The sequence below is a fragment of the Drosophila teissieri genome, chromosome 3R (genome assembly GCF_016746235.2).
Source record: "Drosophila teissieri strain GT53w chromosome 3R, Prin_Dtei_1.1, whole genome shotgun sequence".
Lineage (NCBI taxonomy): Eukaryota > Metazoa > Arthropoda > Insecta > Diptera > Drosophilidae > Drosophila > Drosophila teissieri.
The window spans coordinates 15,563,389-15,587,046 of NC_053032.1; the positions used below are offsets into that span (position 1 = coordinate 15,563,389).

The window sequence follows — 23,658 nt, forward strand, 5'->3', positions numbered from 1 at the left end:
AGCTGGAGCAATGAAAATTGCTGAGAGCGCCCCGAGGGCTTCCAACTTGGATTGGGACTGGACATGGTTTGGGTTCGGGTCGCTTGCCGCTGCTCTTGACCACGATCGATAAGGCTCGCACACACACGGCCACTTCAGAGACGGGCTTTTCGTGTAGGTTATGTTTATGAATTGTCTTGCAGATTTTTGCACACGGAATTATGCGTTTATCTCAGAGGGTTAATTTCACTGGTTTCTGCTGTTGCTGCTGTTGTAGCTGTTGCTGCCGCTCTCATTGTTGCTGTTATTGCTGCTGATTTCCATGGCCTGGGTAATTAAATCGCAAGAAGCTGATAATATATGGAAAAGGGCTCAAAGTGTGCAGGAAAATGGTTTGTTTTGCCCCTTTTTTTTGGCCAAAAGGGTTTTCTGGCTCTGCCGCTGCAATTGCGGCTGCTGCGCTTGCTGCTGTGCATTTGCCCGCTAGGAAATTATTCATGATAACAGAGATTGCATTGATTGATTGTGTGGCTGCACTCGGGATGGGTTCGACTCGGATCTCCTGATCAGGCTTTGGGTGCTCCGTGGTGCTTTGGGGGGCTTGGGGAGGGGGCCGTGGGGTCGCTGGGTTCCTGGGAGCTGTTGCATCGACGGCTACCGAGTCTGAGTTATTTGGGCTATTAAATGTCTGTGATTTGGCCATAAGTTATAGGAACATCGACAATCAATTGTTGGCGAGTCTAGGCGGTTACCACATGTGGCAGTAGCTTGCCCCTGGCAACTGAATACTGAAACTTAATAGTCTTCGCAAGGAATTCGGTAAGAGTACTCACCGAAGGATATTCATATTCAAAATGGAAAACCCGATTGGCCATTTCCATTGAATTCATGAAATTACTTTTTGTATTAAATTACTTTATGAGGTGTTCGATTTATCAAACTTTTTACTGCAACTCCTAGCCTTTCAATCACAAAATCCCTTTGACACTTTGACCTTGTTACCCTGTTACACATTTTAATTGTTTCTAATTGAATTACTCAAGCTAATAAATAAAGCAACTCAAAACTAAAAATAACTGCAGACATAAACCCAGTTAAGAGCCCTTAAAATATGCAATGAAAACGTTTTTGGCCTCGATTCGCACAGAAAGACAAGCCCAAAGTTGAACAACCCAGAAGAGGAGCAGAGTGGTGGCCATGTATATGACCAAATATTGGCACAAATGAGCGTGTCTCCAGTGCATTGACGAGTCCCCCTTTGGTATCGATCAAACAGAGGACGAGCCAATACCGGAGAGATTCCAGGACAAGCCCCCATCGAATCGGCGAGCTGCCATGGCGACAATTGCATTGCTGCGAAGGAAATGCTAATGCGAGTGTTTTGGAATCTTGCTGACAGGGCACGACGTGGCACCAAACCCATTACCAAGGCACAGTAAACCATATACCCCTGGATGGGGGATATTGGGCCGACCGAGTCTATAAAAGCACCGACTCGTGTTTGCCGCCGTTTCAGTTCAACTTCATCGCGTCGTCGTCCTGTCGTCCTGTCGCTCACTCTTTTGCAGAAGCAAAGAAACAATTAAAGTGCAACCGCAAGGCGGAAGGAAGTGCATACCACAAGTGATTCCCCTGCTCCCGCGCCGAGTTGCATGTTGGATTGTGCCACAAACTTTGAGCCAAGTTCCCCCCCGTGCCCCCATGCCCTTGTGTGTAAAATGAAAGCAGACAACTTCTTCAAGTACGGCGCCCCTTTGTACCAACCGAAAAATACCAACCGGAGCCACTTGCACTCGCACTCGCAGAACCAACCGCAAGCCCACACCGGCAACATCGGCCATCTGACATCGTCGCCGCTTCTGACGAGCGACGACCTGCGTCATCTCACCCAGCAGCGGTCCACCGGATACTCGGACAGGGAGAGCCTCGCCAGCGTGAGCAGTGCGGGTGGCCGAATAAAGCGGCGATCGAGGTAATCCCGCCGGACGGAGGAGAGGGTGAAAGTGGCAGCTCAAACTTTCGAGATGTCTTGAGTTGCGGTCAAAAGTTGTTGTCCTTGTAGTTGTTTCCTTAGGAACTGACAACTGCAGTTTGCATCAACTTCTTGTTGCGAATAACAAAGCAGTTGCACAACATTGTGGGGTTAAGTCTCCGAAGAGCACCAGTTGGAATAACACTAAAAAAGCGTGTTTTTTAATCGTAAAGATTTTTAATTTGTTAAATATTTTTTTTATCAGTCATTTAAAAGATTTTTATAAATGCAAGATTTATGCAAGAATACAGAAACCAATATATTTTAATTAAAAAATACTCGTTATTATTACATGATTTTTGTCTAAGTAGATTCAGTTATGCAAATTAAAGTTTGTGTCATATATTTTATTGAGGTCATATTGAACTTCATTTAATGTTTTTAAAAATCGTGTTTTTTCATGAAACTGGATATTATGATTGTAAAGACTAAACGTTAGAAATCAGGGTCTTATATTCTACACAGATTACTTTATACACCTAATGTGATTGGGCCTTAAAAAATGGGTTTTCTTGAATCATCGAGTTATGTGTTGATCTATAAACACTTGCTATGAGGTATTCAGGATTTAACAACCCTTGTGGAGGTGTTTGCTCAACCATGACGCATGCACTCGGCCACAGGAGCAGGGTTTAATTTTTATTTTGGCCAACCTGTCGTCTTGGCAACAACTGCAACACCAACTCCAATTGTCACCCCAAAAGACAGCTTCAGATAGGCTTTTTTCGTTGCGGGCACAGTTCCATTTTCCACTTCAGTTGCTGAGCAACTTTGTTCTGTAGTCAAATTCTGTCTAAAAATGTGATCCTAGAAGTGCCCTCCTACTTCCCTATAATTTTTAGAAATTTCCCGATGAAGTCCTCGAAGGGAGGCATCACCAAGAAGAGCAAGACCATGGATTACACCAACTACGCCTACAACGAGGCAGTGGGTCGCCTCAAGGTAATGCTGGCCGACAACTCCTACGTGGCACCCAAGCTAGGAGGAGGTGTGTCGTCCTATTTGCGCAACCTCAACGAGGACTCCGGGGACAACTTCTCCGACAACCTATCGGTGCGTTTGCCAACCAATCCGGTGCAACAAATTCCTGTGACAATATATATTTTTATAGGTAATTGAGCGACCCGTCTTCTCGGACATTTCCAAGTACTTGTCGCCCAGCCAGAAGTCGCGGATTAGCTCCTATCGTCCCAAGAAGACCTATACCACGGGATATCTCTCCGCTTCCAAGGAGAATCTAGCTTCCACTCCTTCGCTCTACCCGAGCGCCACAGTTCCGGCTGCTCCTCTTCCCGCGGACAGCGTTCCGGCTCCTGTGGAGATCTTCAGCTTTATCGAGAAGCAGGAGGACTACATCGATCAGCTGGAAAAGGAATCCAAGTACTGTCGCAACGAGCTGACCAATCTGCTGGGTAAAGTCAAGGATGTGATCAATGAAAACGAGCAGTTGACGGAGAATGCTCGCTCTGAGTTGGTGGGTCTTGGTTCGGGGAACTCCAAGCATCCCATTGCCACCACTAGTCCTTCCTCGGACAGTGACGAGCACTTGATGTTCGCCAGTGGACGAAAGACACCATTGACCCCGAGGAAGGGTGCCTCCAAGGGACAGGTGCAGAGTCCTCGTTATGCAAGCGCTCCCAACATTGTTTACGAGGCCAGGATCAGCGAACTGGAAGCCGAATTGATGCAGGCCAGCATCGATCTGAGGCGTCTGCGTACCGAGAACGAGGAGCTGAAGCGGAAGCTGGCACATACGGATCCTCTAACCACTGTGGCCACCTTATCCGGCGGATCCAACTGCGAATTGCACCGCAAGCAGCTGGAGAACCTGCAGCAGGATAAGCAAACTCTGGAGGAGAGTGTTCGCCACTTGCAGAGACTTCTCGACGAGGCAAAGGCCCAGAGTCAGGGCAGCGCCTCGTCCAAGCGATATATCAACGACTTGGTGCAGATGGAGCGCTCCCAGGCCGAGCTGGAGGTCCGCCACCTGCGGGATGAACTGGATCGCCAGCACGAGCGGGTCAGGGAGCTGCAGCACGAGATGGCCAGGCGGTTGGCCGAGGAGCGGGCCAGTGCCGAAAGGCGCTACAACAGCCAGGTGGATCAACTGGGCGGAGATCTGAGTTGCCAATGGGAGCAGGTGTCCAAGCTGCAGCTGGATCTGGAGCGCCAGAAGCGCTATGAAACGGATCTCAAGCGGGATGTGGCCAGTCGCAATTCGCAGATCGAAGAGTTGAAAACGGAACTAAGAGCCAACAGGACCACCTTCCTGGCGGACATGGCGCAGGTGAATGCAGAGAAGCAGTCTCTGGAGCAGGACATCACCGCGCTTCGCCTTCAGTTGGACCGGGCTGCCAGGGAGTCCAAAACGGAGGCAGCTCGTCTTAATGCGGAAATAAACTCGCTGAGGCAGCGACTCGATCGTGGGGATGCTGATCTCCTGCACTCCAAGCGAGAGGTACTGCGGCTCAATGATGAGATAGCCAATCTCGAAAAGGAGGTAAATCATAAGAACTCCCGGCCTTAAGACTATGCACTCATTGTATTGTATAATCACATTTGTTCAGCTTGCTTATGGGGAGCTGAAGAACGAGATACGACCCACCAAAAAGGATCTGGACAAGAGGATCTCTGAGTTGCAGGACAAGCATGGTAAGTGGGTAAAGTTAACACTTTAACTGGATCACGTCTGCCTTTCAACACCCTCTTCACCTATCACTATCCTCTTTATGAACTCTGGTTAAGCTATTGATGCTCCTATTGTGTTCTGCGTGTGTGTCAAATGATATAAAGTCAACTATACTGCAAAGATTGGAACTCGAAATGAACTACAGAGAAATGTTCAATAGTTTATCCATGAGTTTGTTCTGTAGCGCGTTGCATTAAATCCATTGAATCAATTTAAAAGTATATACTGGTAACAACATATATAACTAAACCGTTAAATGTCTGTTTGTAGCGGGAACGGTAAATGAGCTTGAGGAAATGATAACATCTCAGAAGCAACTCATGGATAAACTGACCAGCGAGTGTAAGACCTTAACGGGCAAGTTAGAGGACACGACCTACAAGCACAAGTAATTATGATCAAATAATACCTAAGCGTATCACCTAGCAATTCCGCAATCTCAAATCCATTTGGCTTTTAGAAATCTATTTATTACTATACTTAATTCTTAAGTCTAAATAATACCAGCTCAATTAAGTTCTATTGCCACAATTTATTATTGCAAAATGTCACCCAATGGTATGGGAGCATTTGATTGAAAGCCTATTGACATACGTTATACGGAAACCACCGCACAGCGCAATATGAAATTCAAGGCCAAGCCAAAGTTTTCCCACCAGTACATTCCGAACACCAATTTTCTTTTCCGAGATTCGTTCCACACCAAAGCAAACGCAATAACATAAACATCTCGACCTAGCTTGAGACTGGATTAACACGCTGTACTTGTACTTCTTCAAACCTTTCTTTTGCTGCCTACCCGCCACGCAAATTTCATGGTAATTAGAACCAATTTGCGATCTTGCGATGCCAACAACAACAAGCGCGCCTTTGACCACAACAACAATAGCGGCTCCAACAACAATAAAAGAAAGCGCAAACGAGTTCACTTTGCCGTCTGATCTGCAACTGACCGATTTTCCAGGGGATGTGGCTGCTGATGTCGCTGCTGCCACAACTGCGGATGCTGTTGCCGGCGAGGGCGACGAGATCCTGCAGAACATAATCAGAAGCAATGAGCGGCTGGCCAAGGAGCTGGCAAAGATGCCGCCGCTTCCCAAGATTTCCAGCTACAAGAAGTCCAGAAGCAGAGCAGAGCCACCAGCGCCAATAGCAGCGGCATCTGCAGCAGCTCCAACTGCAGCAGCAGCAGCGACACCAGCGACATCCAAGATTAAATGCTTCTGCCCCAGTTTCATGCGACACAGACACGAGCATGAGCACATACACACGTTGCGCAGACGCAGCAGCGGCAGCAACAGCAGCAGCGAGAATGTTGCATGCTGCCGCAGTAGTCGCAACAGCAGCAGGCCAACAGCGACATCAGCGTCGCCAGCAGCAGCAGCAGCAGCATCGGGCAGCAAAGCGCGTACACAAACCACGCACAGCAAGAGCATGAAATGTCACGGCCACGAATCCACATCCACCCTAGACACGCACCACCAACACGAGCACCACCGCACCACGAGCAGCAGCAACACCACCACCGCCGGCTGCTGCCATCCATGCAAAACGGATCCGTTGCCTTGGCTGCAACAGCATTTAGTTTTGAACCAGATCCTCAGTGGTACGAGTAGTGCCACCGCCTGCCAGCCCACGTGTCAAGTGCAACACTTGACGGTGGATGCTGATAGCATGGCAGCCACATCGGCAGATGCCCCATCCACTGCCTGCCGAGGTCCTGGCAGCAATGCGCTGAGCGCCAGCATCAAGCCCAAGTTGTACTTTGAGCAGCTGCTGCGAAGAGACGGTTGCCACAAGAAGCCCCGGCCGCCCGTCAAAGTGGACGTCAATGTGCGACTGGTGCCCAAGCAGAAGCAGCCGAGGTCAAAGGTCACTCACTCCCTAAACGAGACGTTCGTCAAGGAGGTGGACGAGGTGGCACAGGCCATGAATGAGACCTTTGTGAAGGAGACGTCGCCAGAGCTGGCCGAGATCGATGAGCAGCTGGCGGAGCTGGAGAGCAACCGAGAGCGCGAGGATCACGAGGAGGTGGACGAGGAGACGGAGGAGCAGGAGCAGGCCACCAAGCTTTGATGGAGTTTTTCTAAGCCACACGAATAGTATTAAGTTTTAGGTATATGCATAGGGATTATCTATTCATTCAATTTCATTTATAAGAATATTTAGGCCACTTAATTTATTTCACAATAAGGCACTTGAGAATAAATCACTTATCGAAAATTTTAAGTGCAATCTTAGGAGCTCTTTATAATTTAAAGTCTAGTTAATTTAGATTACAGCACTTTACAACTAATACTTGAACTAGCAGCTAATTGTATTTCGTTTGGTGAGCTTTTAGTTAGTCCTGATTTACGTTGACATATTTTCTGTTTTTGATGAACCACAGTCTGGAGAAGCAGCAGCTGCGTGCCACAAACGAGCAGCTAATGTCACGCCTCAGGCAAATCTGGGGCAAATACAAGGCACAACTGCCAGTGCACCAGGGATCCCCGGAGCTGAGTCTCCAGGACATGCGGGAGGAGCACCCTTTAAAATCCGTGACGGTACCTACCAGTATTTAACTAATAACATTCTCCCTCTCTTTTTCTTCCATCTGCTTCTCTTTCTATCTTTCTATCTTTCCGTATCCGTACTCGATCTTTATCCCAACATTTAAAGAGAGGAAATATCTGCTTTACAATCGAATCTAGAGTATCTATCCAATCGCATGTTGAGTAATGAGGAGCATATGAGTAAATTAGATAGCTCACCCCACGATTATACTAGCTTAGTACCCGGAAAAGGTAAATTCCCCCAATTCCTCCATTTCAGTTACAAAGTAGAGCACCGCCATCACATAGTCCCTAATTCTAAACTGATTTAACCACCCCATCAGAACCGGAAGCTGAAGTCAAGGAGGCGGATCGGCCCGATAAAGACCCTATTTAGACCCTCTCACACGACTCCATCCACACACCGATAACACTTGATTGGCGATCCACTCTAATCAAAATTCTTGTACTCACACAGCCGCTTACGACTACCAGGCAGCGACATATGGCACCCCAATCGAACCCATACAAAGCACCCCACTACCACACAACAGCGCCAGCGACAGTGATTACACGTCCGGAGGGATTGGCCTGGGCGATGGAGCCACTGCATCCGCAACAGCAGCAGCAGCCACTGCAGCCAGCATTGCTGCAGGAGCAGTTGCAGCAGCAGCAGCAGCAGGATCAGGATCCACGGCCGCCGGGCGAAAGAGCAGCATCGCCGACTACGGACTCCAGGATAACGATGACGAGAATCTCAAGGACAACCTTGGCCTGGGCGAGAAGCAGCAGCAATCACAGCAACAACAGCAGCAGCAGGACCTGGACAGGCAAAGGGAGCGAGAGGAACGCGACCGGGAGCTCCAGCAACTCCGCGAGCAGCGCGAAAAGCGGGAAAGGGAACGCGAGCGGGAGCGGGAACGGGAGCAGGCCGAGCTGCAGCAGGCGGAGCAGCAGCCACAGTCACAGCCTCTGGCAGAGAGCAGCATCACCAATGCAGACAGCGCCAACCTGGCCGCCTACAACACCGACTACAGTGCCTACGATCAGCAGCAGTACGACGCCAGTGCCTATGATCCCAATGCCTACGGCCAGCAGCAGTACGAGGGGCAGCAGTACGACTACGGCGAAGCGGGAGCCGGCTACGACTATGGAGCAGCTGACTATGGACAGTCTGGATACCAGTATGACGCCACGCCAGGAGGCACCGCAGCCGGCCAGTCACAGTCGCAGTCGCAGTCCCAGTACCAGGCACCAGCACCAGCTGCCGCCCAGCGAGTGTCCACGGACTACAACAGATCGCCACCGCCATTGGCAGCGCCGGCAGCGGGCATCACGTCCGCGCCAGCAACAGGAGCGAGCGGAGCAGCTGCCACACCCGCAGTACCAACAGCAGGAGCAACCGGAGCAGCCGGAGCAGCAGGTGTATCCGGAACGGGCCGACCACAATCGCGCCCGGGCAGTGGAGCTGTGGGGTCAGCAGCTGCTGCTGGAGCAGTCGCCGGCGGAAAATCCGCTGTGCCACAACAGCCTGCCGCGTCAGCCACCGGCAAGAAGTAGCTGGAGTCCTGACTGCGAGGATCGCCTGACGCTGGAGTGCTCCATCAGTAGTCCCAGCCTGATGCGCTCGTCCAACGATGAAACCTGCTCGGAATTGGCCGATCTCAGCGAGACCTTTGTGGTCCTGGCCGCCAATGATTCGGAGGAGGAAAGCTTGTCCCCCGCCCACACCACCATCATCACGGCCAGAAGGTCCAGTGCTCCGGCCGTGGTCCAGCAGGCGCACATTGCCAACGAGACAGTCACCATCGAGCGCCATCTAGATGCCCATGAATAGGGGTCAGCACCGAGTTCTCTAGCAACAGTTTCTTCAATCAACATACTTCTACACATGTGTTCCATAATTAAACAATGTCGGGAAATTCATGTTTTATAACTAATAAATCCATTGAAAATATGTTGATTTCGTTAGTTTATTTGTATCTAGCTAACTAAAGAGATTCAAAGGTATAAAAACTACACTGGGGAGGATAAAGGAAGATCCATGTTAGATATAGCTTTAAGTGATGAATCCATTGTAAGGCTGAGTTTAATGACTGCTTTTCTTAATTTCCGCCAGAAATAACTATTTATGCTAGAACTAATAAACAACTTCATGATGTAAGTGCTTTGCGCCACGCAATCCTGTCAAAACAACTAAAATGATAGGCAGGCGGGCATTCTTCATGTCCTGACTGACATCCTCGTCAATTGGCAGCGACAACTGGGCCAAGCACTCATAAAGTGGCAACATAAAATGAACTTGACTTTGAGTTTGAAGGTTAGCCTCTTGCTGATTCCGATGGGATAACACAGCGACACGAAACTACATAAGTAATTTTACTGAGTTTGCGATATGGGTGGGGCACGATCTAGGGGCCGTTCGGATAGGCGGTTATTAGCCGGCGCGTACCATTCAATATCCATCCGGCGGAGAAAATGCTGGCGGAGGTGTGGCCCAGCTGGATGTGGCAGGGTTCCTTCTCCGCCAAGGCCAGGAAGCAGGCGGTGTACAGGGCCATATCCAGCTCGGGCGAGGTGCCCACAAAGAAGCCGTTGACTGGCTTATTGATGTTGTGGAACGTGTGGCGAATACCCAGAAGCATTTGGTTGTGCTGAGGAATAGGATATGGATATATAGTTTTCTAAGGCTCATATGATGGATTTGTCTTTAAACCTTACCTTTCCCATTTCCTTGTGGCCTAGCCAACCCTTGTAGTCCACGTTGCCGCGTTGTTCCTGATCTGCAAAGTACAACCAGTTATGCAGTCCCAGGACCTTCTGGTCCCGAGTCTCTGCCATGAAGATGTGCTCGAAAGCGGAACTGCCAAAAATACCACGAGCTTTGGAGATGGGAGTAAACCAAAGCTCCTGCAGCAGGCGCAGCTGATCGTCATAGTCCACGCTCACAATATCTAGAGGGCATTTTATGGGTCTACTTTCTGATTTAGTTTAATTAAATGCAACTCACCCTTGTTTACCAAAAAACGCATGGTCAGCTTCATCACACGCGTTCCCATCACGGCCCTAAGGAAATCGTGCTGCTCCTGGACGTGCTCCGGCGTTGGGTGCTCCTGCACAGCCACGTCCAACTCGTAGTTGTCGAAGAGCCTCATTAGAAGGGCGGTGGTGGAGTTGGCATCCCTGGCCAGCAGATCCTGGTGCAGTTCAAAGAGGCTGACAGGTTTGAAGTGATTACATTCACAAGATGAAAATATATTTCGGTTCATAAGTCAATTGAATTAATAATTATTAAAAGGAACTAATATTTGATTTTCGTTAATAATTAAGCCATCTACATCTAGGTACTTACTTATTGGGGGCGCGATCATCATGAGCGCCTGGAGTGGTCTTCCCCTGGATATTCACCTTGTAGAGATACGGACTGACCTCGGTCTCCTCCGCGTAGAGATTCTTCGAGAGGGTCAAGACGTCATCGGGCGTCTTGGTCAGCGGTTTGCTTTGGAAGTACTCTAAGAGAAAAACAACGATGAGCATTCCCTTAGGGGAAATAATAGCTAAAGCCAAAGAGACAACTCACCGTAGAAGTGCCAGCTCAAGATGCCAATGGTGACCAGCAGGCCCACGATCACGAATCTCTTCAGCTTCTGGCATTTGGCGCTGTCGATGTTGCTGCTGCTGTTTGTTTGCTGCTGCACTGCGTCCATTGTGATATAATTATCCAATTACGATTAGTCAAACATTTGTTTTTGCGCCTCTGTTTACTTTCCCGATGTTCGCTGTTTATCTTCAGCCAAAACTTTTGCGTTGATCGCGTTTTATCTGCTCTTTACGACTCTTTACGACCGACTGTCTTTATAGCCAAAACGACACTGAGCCAGTTTGCTCCACCGCGGATCTGGCCGCTCACATGCTAAACACATGAGGAGAGCCCCAAAACTTGGATAGCACGCTTTTCCCCATTTTCGTTTTGTTTTGGTGCTCTCTGGGGGATCATTGTTGTGGTTTGTTTTCCCCATGCGAGCAGCTTTTTGTTTGGTCAGTAGCAGCTAATTGTATTTTGTTTGGTGAGCTTTTAGTTTGACCTGATTTACGTTGACACATTTTCTGTTTTTGATGAACCACAGTCTGGAGAAGCAGCAGCTGCGTGCCACAAACGAGCAGCTAATGTGTGACGCGGCCGCGCACAATAATAAATAATACATAATAAATAATACCTAATACATGATACATAATAAATAAGACATAATACATAATAATAGATAAAACCAAAACATAATAAATAATCATCATAAACAAGTTCAAATTCAAACAAGGCGCGCACGCGCGCCCAAATAACTAGTGGGGCACACTAACCCCGAAACCCGGCCACACTAAGTCAGGCAATTCGGACATACGGACATACGGGCACACTAAGCCAAGCGCTATATAAAGCGGGCGGCTGGCCTCAGAATGAGCAGTCGGTGGTCGGAGTCGACCGAGGTGGAAGTCACCAGCGAGCGGGAAAGCAGCAAGATCAGGATCGGGATCAACAAGTGGTAACTATTGGAGGGGTACTCGACGAAATTCGGAAATTCCGCGTACGGAAGACCGCGTCCCCGGACGAAGACGCGAGGTACGAAGAGCCCCGCTGTGGAAGACGGAAACTAGGCCGAGGGAGCCCCGTACAGTTCTATGTAATTATTGTAACCGAGAAAAGGAATAAATAAACTCTGCGTCTATATTTAAGCCTAGTTAAGGTTAACTCTGCGCATTATCACTGGGACTCGGGTCGGGGATTCCTCTCTAGCACCACTGTCCTGAAACAAAGAAATTTCCTGGACGACCCTGGCCAGCCCTGACTACCCGAGGCACGGCTGAACGTCACAGGTGGCGCCCGAACAGGCTAAAGTGGTGATTAGAGGAAACCGACGCCGGGAGAGTGATGTCTAGTTGGGTGTATATTGCAACGAAACCCGAACTTGCAGAATACGCAAGTGAATTCGGATTGGATCCGTCAGGGAAAAGCGAGGACTTACGGAGAACATTGGCTGCTTTTTCGAAGAGGACAGACCACGCAGAAGCGACAAAGAAGAAGCTGACACTGCTGGCGGAAAAGTATAAGAAGGAGAAAAGCCCCACCCGACATCCAGAGATTGTGATAACAGAGACAAACACAAGGATGGACGACGGGAAGGAGACAAAGATGGAAGAAAAAATGGAAACGGGAACAATCGATAGAGTGCGGAATTGGGGGATCAGATTCCAGGGGACGACAAACCCGCTGGAATTCCTCGAGAAAATGGAGCAGTGGGCCACCGGATACGGACTACGGCACGATCAGTTGGTCCAAACAATGCCGTTTATACTGGAGGGAAGCGCCATAGATTGGTGGAACACGACACCAACAAAGATCGACTCTTGGGTTCAATTGAGAACGGAACTGTTAGAGTACTTCTTACCACCGAGGTACGAGAAGCAGTTGAAAACCCAAATAGCACAGTTGAGACAGGGAGAGAACTAGCCAGTAAGGGAATACGCGATGAACCTGAGGAAGCTCATGAGGTTCACGAGGCTGTCGGAAGCTGAAAAGCTGGATTGGGTGTACAAGAACTGTAGGAGCAAGCTAAAAGCGATTAGTAGGAACATGTTCCAGGATCTAAGAGAAGAGGGACAGTGGATCAGGATAAACGCGGAAATATCGCTGGCGGACGGATCACGGCAGAAGGCGATCGGGGGGTTTGCAACGAGAGTGGAGTTCGGGGGTCGGAGATTTGAAATAACATTCATGATCCTACCGAACGTCGAAGGTGGAATCCTACTAGGGATGGACTTTCTGGCAGGAGCAGAAAAAACACTGAGATGTAGCGGACTAGAATTGGAGAGCCGAGGGATCAGAGACGAGAGGAGGAAGGAGAGGCGACGACGCTACGGGATACCGTCCAAGGAGGCCGAAGCGGCACAACCGATCATCCCAGGACCGAGGGACCACCAGCCCGGAGGGGGGCGAGTCATCCCGCAAGGGCACCGACGCAGACGGAGATCGTCCAACCGGGCCTGAGCGGGGTGACCAACCACCCAACGGGAACCACTGGCGGAGCCGGCCCAAGGGAGGCGAGCCAGGAAGGAAGGGCCCAGTCAATGACGGAGCACGTCCGAATGGGCCAGACCAGAGTGGCGCACCTCCCGAGGGCTGAAGGGGAACACCCGAGGAGAAGCCGGGAGCCAGGCGAACGGCGGGCGCTGAACCAACCAGCACAGGCCCGTACGACACCCGTACGACACCGTGGAAGACGGAAACTAGGCCGAGGGAGCCCCGTACAGTTCTATGTAATTATTGTAACCGAGAAAAGGAATGAATAAACTCTGCGTCTATATTTAAGCCTAGTTAAGGTTAACTCTGCGCATTATCACTGGGACTCGGGTCGGGGATTCCTCTCTAGCACCACTGTCCTGAAACAAAGAAATTTCCTAGACGACCCTGGCCAGCCCTGACTACCCGAGGCACGGCTGAACGTCACAAATGTCACGCCTCAGGCAAATCTGGGGCAAATACAAGGCACAACTGCCAGTGCACCAGGGATCCCCGGAGCTGAGTCTCCAGGACATGCGGGAGGAGCACCCATTAAAATCCGTGACGGTACCTACCAGTATTTAACTAATAACAGTCTCCATCTCTTTTTCTTCCATCTGCTTCTCTTTCTATCCTTCCGTATCCGTACTCGATCTTTATCCCAACATTTAAAGAGAGGAAATATCTGCTTTACAATCGAATCTAGAGTATCTATCCAATCGCATGTTGAGTAATGAGGAGCATATGAGTAAATTAGATAGCTCACCCCACGATTATACTAGCTTAGTACCCGGAAAAGGTAAATTCCCCCAATTCCTCCATTTCAGTTACAAAGTAGAGCCGGCGGAAAATCCGCTGTGCCACAACAGCCTGCCGCGTCAGCCGCCGGCAAGAAGTAGCTGGAGTCCTGACTGCGAGGATCGCCTGACGCTGGAGTGCTCCATCAGTAGTCCCAGCCTGATGCGCTCGTCCAACGATGAAACCTGCTCGGAATTGGCCGATCTCAGCGAGACCTTTGTGGTCCTGGCCGCCAATGATTCGGAGGAGGAGAGCTTGTCCCCCGCCCACACCACCATCATCACGGCCAGAAGGTCCAGTGCTCCGGCCGTGGTCCAGCAGGCGCACATTGCCAACGAGACAGTCACCATCGAGCGCCATCTAGATGCCCATGAATAGGGGTCAGCACCGAGTTCTCTAGCAACAGTTTCTTCAATCAACATACTTCTACACATGTGTTCCATAATTAAACAATGTCGGGAAATTCATGTTTTATAACTAATAAATCCATTGAAAATATGTTGATTTCGTTAGTTTATTTGTATCTAGCTAACTAAAGAGATTCAAAGGTATAAAAACTACACTGGGGAGGATAAAGGAAGATCCATGTTAGATATAGCTTTAAGTGATGAATCCATTGTAAGGCTGAGTTTAATGACTGCTTTTCTTAATTTCCGCCAGAAATAACTATTTATGCTAGAACTAATAAACAACTTCATGATGTAAGTGCTTTGCGCCACGCAATCCTGTCAAAACAACTAAAATGATAGGCAGGCGGGCATTCTTCATGTCCTGACTGACATCCTCGTCAATTGGCAGCGACAACTGGGCCAAGCACTCATAAAGTGGCAACATAAAATGAACTTGACTTTGAGTTTGAAGGTTAGCCTCTTGCTGATTCCGATGGGATAACACAGCGACACGAAACTACATAAGTAATTTTACTGAGTTTGCGATATGGGTGGGGCACGATCTAGGGGCCGTTCGGATAGGCGGTTATTAGCCGGCGCGTACCATTCAATATCCATCCGGCGGAGAAAATGCTGGCGGAGGTGTGGCCCAGCTGGATGTGGCAGGGTTCCTTCTCCGCCAAGGCCAGGAAGCAGGCGGTGTACAGGGCCATATCCAGCTCGGGCGAGGTGCCCACAAAGAAGCCGTTGACTGGCTTATTGATGTTGTGGAACGTGTGGCGAATACCCAGAAGCATTTGGTTGTGCTGAGGAATAGGATATGGGATATATAGTTTTCTAAGGCTCATATGATGGATTTGTCTTTAAACCTTACCTTTCCCATTTCCTTGTGGCCTAGCCAACCCTTGTAGTCCACGTTGCCGCGTTGTTCCTGATCTGCAAAGTACAACCAGTTATGCAGTCCCAGGACCTTCTGGTCCCGAGTCTCTGCCATGAAGATGTGCTCGAAAGCGGAACTGCCAAAAATACCACGAGCTTTGGAGATGGGAGTAAACCAAAGCTCCTGCAGCAGGCGCAGCTGATCGTCATAGTCCACGCTCACAATATCTAGAGGGCATTTTATGGGTCTACTTTCTGATTTAGTTTAATTAAATGCAACTCACCCTTGTTTACCAAAAAACGCATGGTCAGCTTCATCACACGCGTTCCCATCACGGCCCTAAGGAAATCGTGCTGCTCCTGGACGTGCTCCGGCGTTGGGTGCTCCTGCACAGCCACGTCCAACTCGTAGTTGTCGAAGAGCCTCATTAGAAGGGCGGTGGTGGAGTTGGCATCCCTGGCCAGCAGATCCTGGTGCAGTTCAAAGAGGCTGACAGGTTTGAAGTGATTACATTCACAAGATGAAAATATATTTCGGTTCATAAGTCAATTGAATTAATAATTATTAAAAGGAACTAATATTTGATTTTCGTTAATAATTAAGCCATCTACATCTAGGTACTTACTTATTGGGGGCGCGATCATCATGAGCGCCTGGAGTGGTCTTCCCCTGGATATTCACCTTGTAGAGATACGGACTGACCTCGGTCTCCTCCGCGTAGAGATTCTTCGAGAGGGTCAAGACGTCATCGGGCGTCTTGGTCAGCGGTTTGCTTTGGAAGTACTCTAAGAGAAAAACAACGATGAGCATTCCCTTAGGGGAAATAATAGCTAAAGCCAAAGAGACAACTCACCGTAGAAGTGCCAGCTCAAGATGCCAATGGTGACCAGCAGGCCCACGATCACGAATCTCTTCAGCTTCTGGCATTTGGCGCTGTCGATGTTGCTGCTGCTGTTTGTTTGCTGCTGCACTGCGTCCATTGTGATATAATTATCCAATTACGATTAGTCAAACATTTGTTTTTGCGCCTCTGTTTACTTTCCCGATGTTCGCTGTTTATCTTCAGCCAAAACTTTTGCGTTGATCGCGTTTTATCTGCTCTTTACGACTCTTTACGACCGACTGTCTTTATAGCCAAAACGACACTGAGCCAGTTTGCTCCACCGCGGATCTGGCCGCTCACATGCTAAACACATGAGGAGAGCCCCAAAACTTGGATAGCACGCTTTTCCCCATTTTCGTTTTGTTTTGGGGCTCTCTGGGGGATCATTGTTGTGGTTTGTTTTCCCCATGCGAGCAGCTTTTTGTTTGCTCAGTAGCGGATTCGTTGGGCCCCGTTGCCAAATTTCAGGTTGGAGGAAATAAATGGCAATATGCAACATATGGCATAATTTATTTGGTGGCCCGATTCCAGGAAAGCGGTCAGCCCAAGTATGAAAACAGACAATTCGATTAGTTTCCTAATGAAATAAAAGTCAAAACGAAATTTAACAGGACTACGAATTGTTCTGCATATTGTTAAATTATTACACAAGTTTTGTTTATTATTCGTTTACTTTCTGGTTGCTTTGATATACATTAATATTTCCATTTTACGAAAGACTAACTTGTTAGTTAATCTTTCCCAAAATACTTCTAGTCCCTATAGATATTTAAAATTCAATGAATATTTTTGTGCGAACTGATGGCAGGCAAGGTAAAAAATGTTTGGTACTTAAGGCGCTGATAATTACTAACATCGTGACTTGATTCAGTCATCTGGGAGAACTAAACAAATAATTTAATCACGCATTTACTAATTTGTTTCAACGAATATACAGCGTCATTTGTATTGAAGTCTCGACTGCAATATAATTACCTCCAAATTGGGTTTAAACCATTCTGTGAATAAAAAAACTTCAACAGGAAACTGTGACGTGATTAGAAAAAAAATTAACAAATAAATTGTAAACAAAATATGGTATAATTCGACACTTATAATTGTAGTGCGAAATTTTGTTCTAATAGCAACAACACGTTACTTTTATATTGTTTGGACTACAGTGCCTATAATTAAGTACAAATTGTCTATAAAGAATAAATACAATAAGGTACTTTGTCGCCAAAGAGGGAATGATATGAACTTCTAAACATTCACAACTTAATGCCAAGATACCCATCATGCTATGTTTAAATTAACCTTGATGAATAATTATTCAAGACACGGGAAAACAAATAGCTCGACACGAAAGGTGTAATTGGTTTGCAGTTTGTAAGAATTGGATCCACCTTGATTACGGCTTCGGTATGCCAAAGAAAAGTTTTACAAAAAGAACTTTGTTCTTATATATGTATATATATATATATATAAGAAGGCGAACATCTTTTTTAATCTGTAAGCCAATGATTTCATATAAAGATATACGACTTCAAGCTTTTATATATGGGCAAATCTGTTCTGTTAGTTCTTTATATAAAGAGTAAACATATTAATTATGAAGCTTAGTCGAAAACCGGATTGTTGAAGCTTCTTTTCATCTAATGATTCGCAGATTTCATTAATCAATTTTGTTGTAAGGTATCGACAAGCATTCTTAGGCAATATTTACCAAATCTAACGAAATGGAAGCCCAAGTCGTATACTTTCACCCAAGTTGACCCCTCTGGATGATAGTGTACGAAGATTATCAGCTCGGAAAGTTTTGTAGCTACGATTGCTGCGATGTTTTAGTGGCAGTTGTTGTTGCCGTTCGGAAGTCTTTTATAAAGGCCAGTCGGGCCAGAAATTGTATTCAGTTCAAATATTATCGGCGTCGTGAGCAGTTGCTCGGCATTTCATATAAACAGTGAGTGTGAATTGAGAAATAGTGTTTTATTCTATCTATATTTATGCAAATATTTGTAGTTGAGTGATTGCGTTCGTAAATCGACGCTGCTTATAATTTCCATTCTCATAGGAGCAAAATAAACAATCCGTGTGTGGTGTGATATTTGAATGCAACTCATTTTGTGGGTGTAAATTGGTAGTGCTTGTTTGCTTTTCTGCCACTTGGTTTATTGGAATTTGCTGGGGGAGGCTTATTAAGTTAGTGATAGTGAATAAACATTTATAAAAATAGTACAGCGCGATAAGGCAAAGCGCCCTTGCTCATTTGTGCTTGACATTTTTGTATAAGAGTAAATAACAGATTATTGTTTAAGTGAAATATAAAAAAAACAAAAAAGGAGAAGTATTTGAAAAGTCGAATGATTTTGGGATTCCTAGGTATCTAAATAAAACTTGATTAGTGCTTATTATCCACCAGAAATTCAAACAAACAAATTCAAACAGAGGGAAATATTTCATGACTATAATTCACACAACTAGTTTTAAAAATTTTAAAATCGTTATTTGTATTTGAAGACAGCTCAGGCATTCGCAATTGTTATGTGATTATTAACAACAAATATTTGTTTTGAGCTCGTAGAGCTTAGATTACATTGCGCATTTGAAGAAAGCCACTGCCCAACGGTTATGTAAGCTTTCCCCGTTCTAAGCCCGAGCTTTTAAGAGATAGCTTTGTCGGAGCCAGCACTTCGACTGCGCTCTTCTAGAACGTCGGAAGGTCCACAGGTGTCACTTGAAAATGTTTGATTTGGGCGTGTTACCTCGACAGGTGCCGTGCCTTTTGGTATTTGCTATGAAATGCGGCACCATATCGGTGGAGTGTCCATAAGTGGACTCTTCGCCTGATCGGAATATCAATTGTTTTTCGGCAGGTGGCACACCTCAAAGCCCCCCGTGACTACGCCCCTGTGCAAACTCTCGCTCTCTTGCTTGGGCAGCTTTTGCTCCACAAGGTTTTGGCGGGCTCTCTCTCGCGAATCTTTGCCGGCAGAGAGTGCGAATTTGGTGAGTTCGCTCCCATAAAAGGCCCCACAATTTGCCCGCGCTCAGTTTTCAACCTGAACGCAACGTGTGTGGTTCTTTGCAGCCCCCAAAAGTTCGCACTCTACGGTCCGGTCTTTGGTTTTCCACGGCACAAAAACCAATCAAGTGCGCCAATTAAAAACGTAGTAACGGCGAAATATATGTGAAAATAATACGATCGAAGGAGGAATTTCAACTAAAGTGGAAGCCTTGCGGAATTATGAAAGAATTCGGTGAATAAAAGCACACGGCTAACGAACTGTAAATACGCGCTATCTTCCCCATCGACGGCGCTCAACAGGCAACCAACAGCTGATTAAACGCCCGTTCTGTGCGTTTCCTACATTGTGTATTTAAATTTCGGATTTTTCGGGTTCGTTGAGTTTCTGCATTTCAAAGCCGTAAGGAACAAAAGAGCCGCACAGCAGCGGACTTGGAATTTATGGATTTCTGTGGTGTCCTTGCAAACAAGTGTCGTCTCTGGCAGAACCAGATTGTTATTGTTGTTTTTTTGTGATTACCATTTGTTGTTTTTGTTGTTATTGTCGTTCTTGTTGTTGTTGCTGTTGTTGTGGCAGTCATTATCCTTAATGCCCGTGATGAGGACACAAGTGCGCCTGTGTGCTTTAAGTGGCTGTGTGTGTTCAAGTCAGGCATTTGGCTTTAAGAGACAATTTCAGAGGCTGGAATGAGTTTAATTTAATCAGCTGAAGCATCATATGTAACAATCACAGTAATTTACACGTGATTACCTTTCAATTGTTCAGTTTTCTTCGCTTTGTTATCCGATTACTCAAGTTTCGTCATTCTTATCCGATTCACTATTATTTTCCAATAGAACTATTTTTATTCCACTTATCCTTGAAATCTAAAGCAAATGATTTAGTTAATAAAGTTTGGGTATATTCCCATTTTTCTTTAAGTTCTCCCAGATTTATATCAACTGCCAGAGTCTGATATGTGTCAAAAACCCATTTATACAAATATTCTTTCTTCAAACCCTGAACTTTGAAAGCCCTTTGAAATTGTTTTAAAGTTGTTAAAAAACCAGCTCGTGTTTCGAGAGTTCACAACACTTCACATCCGGCACTTGCCATCCGAGAGAATGTTGTTTTTGAGTTCTATAAAATAAATTCACATGCCGAGGAAAAAACAGAGAGGGACATAATTGCAACCAAATCCATAGCGACACTTGAGTGGCAGCATCACAAAACAAATATTCACGTACACTCGCACAAACACAGTCCTCCTGTTGGAGGCACTTTGCCAACACCTGACCTGCCTGCCTGCCACGCCTACCCCATCTGTCCCACCTGCTCCGTCCTCCGCCCTCCACCCACCGCCCAACGCCCCCAGGACCTGCTCCACACGGCTGACTGTCTAGTAGCTGTCCATCAAGTTTGCCTTAATTTAATTAAGCGCTCAATGTCCTTACTGGCAACACTCTCTCACTCGCACTCACAATGGCAGCAAACACTGAGGGAAATGAACTACCTAATTCGATCGAGTTAAGTGTTAAAAGAAGGGATCAACACTAAGCACTTAAAATGAAACTTTTAAATCAAAGCATGCTATCTCTAAGGGAAATCAAATTTAGCAGCAGACCAAGAAAATGCTTGAAAGAATTGGTTTCTGAGGAAGAGAAGCCTTGTGATCGAGGTCGCATTTTTTCTGAGTGCTGAACCACAAGGTAACGCTTGATTTGTTGCTGCCTTTTTTCACTCTTGACTGCAGCAGACACTCACACTCGCACTCACACACTCGTGCGACTACACACCCGCACACCCACACACCCGCACAACAGTGGCCAGCACTTATACACTTACAGGCCCAGACTTGAACCGCAAAAGCCACAGGCCATTTTGGCATGAAGGATATTACAAAACGCACACAGACGCGCACATCCTGGCATATGTAGTGTGCTGGTGTTGGTGTGCTCCCCGAAGGGGTCTTGTAGACAAGGTTACTGAGAGATGGCAAATTTTTTATAGTGGGATCTTTGCCTGCACCGCCCATCGTTCACCACCCACCTGCCACCTGCCACCTACCACCACCCACATTTTCCAGCAAAAAGCAACAATAACATGGCGGCCACCTGCTGCGGCTGCACTTGAGTCGATTTCCCTGTTTTATTTTCTTTTCCGCTGCCTGCTTATTTCCCCTGTAACCATATCTATATCTATTCCGTTTGTCTGTCGCTCACTTTGTGCAATTTTAATAAACTTTTGTATTTACTTTTTAGAAATAAATTTCCTTTGGCTTGACTTTTGTTTTTGCTGATTTTCCCTGTGGTAAAATGTTTTTGTCATTCGGACAAGGAGGAAAAGTCAAGTAAAGAACGCTAAATACTTCATTTATTATTCATATAATTAGGGACTTTTCCAGTGCTCGTCTAAATATTTATTTTTCATGCTTGGAAATGTGTGGTATGGAAATTTGTTTCGTGTTTCCTACTTGATTTATGTGGCAAAATAATATTTGTTTAGCAATTCGAAAAACATTTAATTTTTGAGCAATTCCCTTGAATTTTATGTCTCGCCATTTTTATTGTGGTCTGCATATTATATCGCAATTTCAGGGAGCTCTTGCTGTTTACATTTCCGCCTTTCGCCCAGAGAATTCTCCCGCAATCTCCCAGCAATAGCAATAGCTTTCTCATTTTCCCCAGCTCTCCGTGGAACACAGGGGGCATGATAATTTTCGCAGCCGAGTGCCAGCCACAAAGCTCGGCGGATTGGGGGTCAGCTCGGGGCAGGTCGAGGGCAGGGGTAGGGCAGAGGTAGGGTCAGCTAATGAACTCGAGAGCAGGCCATGCAGACTGGAGATGGGAAACTATTATAAAACCTAGGAAAAGGTATGGAAATTGTTTCCATATCAAAAGATATAACATTTTAACAACGGCAATGCATCTCTTACTTTACATCTAAGCTCTGCTCTAGATTTTGATTTAATCATATTTAATTTAGGCAATATTTTAATATTGGTATTATCACGGTACCATCTCTATGACAAGGGTATGTTGAAAACTGAATAAAAAGAGGCTCTAGGTGCGGGAAGGTAGGTTTGCTGGGCTTTTTGCTGCGGCTAAACTGACAGACGTTAATTTGAGCTCGGATATAATGATGATAATGATGTTATTTTGCCTCTGTTGTTTGACGGCGAAGGCATTGACTTTTAGCACGTGCTGTGCGCTTATTTATATAAGGCACTGTTTGTTGTTTTGATTTTGCTTGTGCCGGGCTCGTTGAGTTGCATTGTAAAACTGTCAATTTCAATTAGAGCGCCAAAAAGAGACCGAAGTAAATTGACTTAATTCCATTTTCTCCCTTCGCTTTCAGCCTAAAAGCCATTAAGAGAGGGCCGAACGCTTAAAGAGAGCTATCGAGTGAAAGGTGAGGAGAACCAAAACGGAGCGTAAACATGAACAGCGATGAGGTGCAACTGATCAAGAAGACCTGGGAAATCCCCGTGGCAACACCCACAGATTCTGGAGCGGCGATACTGACGCAGTTCTTCAACCGCTTTCCGTCCAACTTGGAGAAGTTCCCCTTCCGCGATGTCCCACTGGAGGAGCTAAGTGTGAGTTAGACTTTAAGCATAGGTCCAAGAATCAACTCAAGATTAACCTGCTCTATTTGCTTTCAGGGAAATGCTCGCTTCCGAGCACATGCCGGCAGGATCATTAGAGTCTTCGACGAGTCCATCCAGGTGCTGGGTCAGGAGGGCGATCTGGAGAAGCTGGACGAGATCTGGACCAAAATTGCCGTTAGTCACATTCCGCGGACCATTTCCAAGGAGTCGTACAACGTAAGTCGGACACTAAAAACAAACAAACAACCTTACACCATACACCTTAGTGTAGACAATACTGTTTGTAATACACTGAAAACTAAATTCTAATTAAAATACACATTTTTTCTTTTAGCAACTGAAAGGAGTTATCCTGGAAGTGCTGACAGCTGCCTGCAGTCTGGACGAGAGTCAAGCGGCCACGTGGGCCAAGCTGGTGGACCACGTGTATGGAATCATCTTCAAGGCGATCGACGACGATGGCAACGCCAAGTAGATGAGGCAGCTGGAGGAGATGCAACCGAATCCGTGGAAGGATGCAACTGATGCCAGGCGGTGGCACTTGCAACACATGCACAGCTTATGTAGTTCTAAGTAATTGATAAATGTTAGCTATTCTCGTTTTGTAATAATGAATGCGAATGTCCAAAACAGAAATACACACACAGTGAAAACTTATGTCTGCGTAGAGCTACTCACACACGCGCACACCCCACACACATACACCCGCACTTGCATTGCTCTGTAAAGCTTTAACCCATTGTCAGCCTTAAGCACTTGATAGCAAACAATACATGGAATCAGCAAGGAGAAATAAGAAAGCTTATGAATAAAATCCAGTTTGAA

At 46.6% G+C, this 23,658-nt stretch overlaps 4 protein-coding genes across 7 annotated transcripts; 2 read left to right on the top strand and 2 right to left on the bottom strand.

Annotated features, from left to right (window-relative positions):
- Positions 1 to 1,594: 1,594 nt before the first annotated feature.
- Positions 1,595 to 9,071, top strand: LOC122620595 (cingulin). 3 transcript variants are annotated; one of them, XM_043798134.1, is made up of 8 exons: positions 1,595 to 1,951; positions 2,854 to 3,064; positions 3,123 to 4,511; positions 4,579 to 4,663; positions 4,971 to 5,088; positions 7,362 to 7,486; positions 7,713 to 8,485; positions 8,583 to 9,071. In XM_043798134.1, exons 1-8 carry the CDS (start codon positions 1,632 to 1,634, stop codon positions 9,069 to 9,071), a joined length of 3,510 nt encoding a protein of 1,169 aa, XP_043654069.1. In that variant the 5' UTR covers positions 1,595 to 1,631. The 3 variants fall into 3 exon arrangements, with proteins under 3 accessions (XP_043654069.1, XP_043654067.1, XP_043654068.1); XM_043798132.1 differs by having other exon boundaries at positions 7,713 to 8,933; XM_043798133.1 differs by lacking the exon at positions 8,583 to 9,071 and having other exon boundaries at positions 7,579 to 7,764.
- A 118-nt stretch (positions 9,072 to 9,189) lies between these two features.
- Positions 9,190 to 11,111, bottom strand: LOC122621147 (poly(U)-specific endoribonuclease homolog). Its single transcript, XM_043798904.1, has 5 exons — positions 10,815 to 11,111; positions 10,587 to 10,746; positions 10,245 to 10,450; positions 9,956 to 10,188; positions 9,190 to 9,888 (listed from the first exon to the last, which is right to left on the bottom strand). Exons 1-5 carry the CDS (start codon positions 10,939 to 10,941, stop codon positions 9,646 to 9,648), a joined length of 969 nt encoding a protein of 322 aa, XP_043654839.1. The 5' UTR covers positions 10,942 to 11,111; the 3' UTR covers positions 9,190 to 9,645.
- Positions 11,112 to 14,580: 3,469 nt separating this feature from the next.
- On the bottom strand, positions 14,581 to 16,655 carry LOC122621174 (poly(U)-specific endoribonuclease homolog). The gene is made up of 5 exons (XM_043798948.1): positions 16,207 to 16,655; positions 15,979 to 16,138; positions 15,637 to 15,842; positions 15,348 to 15,580; positions 14,581 to 15,279 (listed from the first exon to the last, which is right to left on the bottom strand). Exons 1-5 carry the CDS (start codon positions 16,331 to 16,333, stop codon positions 15,037 to 15,039), a joined length of 969 nt encoding a protein of 322 aa, XP_043654883.1. The 5' UTR covers positions 16,334 to 16,655; the 3' UTR covers positions 14,581 to 15,036.
- Positions 16,656 to 18,090: 1,435 nt separating this feature from the next.
- LOC122619360 (globin CTT-VI) lies at positions 18,091 to 23,490 on the top strand. 2 transcript variants are annotated; one of them, XM_043796256.1, is made up of 4 exons: positions 18,091 to 18,178; positions 22,581 to 22,821; positions 22,888 to 23,049; positions 23,168 to 23,490. In XM_043796256.1, the coding sequence occupies exons 2-4, from the start codon at positions 22,663 to 22,665 to the stop codon at positions 23,306 to 23,308; spliced, it is 462 nt and encodes a 153-aa protein (XP_043652191.1). In that variant the 5' UTR covers positions 18,091 to 18,178; positions 22,581 to 22,662; the 3' UTR covers positions 23,309 to 23,490. The 2 variants fall into 2 exon arrangements, with proteins under 2 accessions (XP_043652191.1, XP_043652192.1); XM_043796257.1 differs by lacking the exon at positions 18,091 to 18,178 and adding an exon at positions 19,496 to 19,615.
- The last annotated feature ends 168 nt before the right edge of the window (positions 23,491 to 23,658 follow it).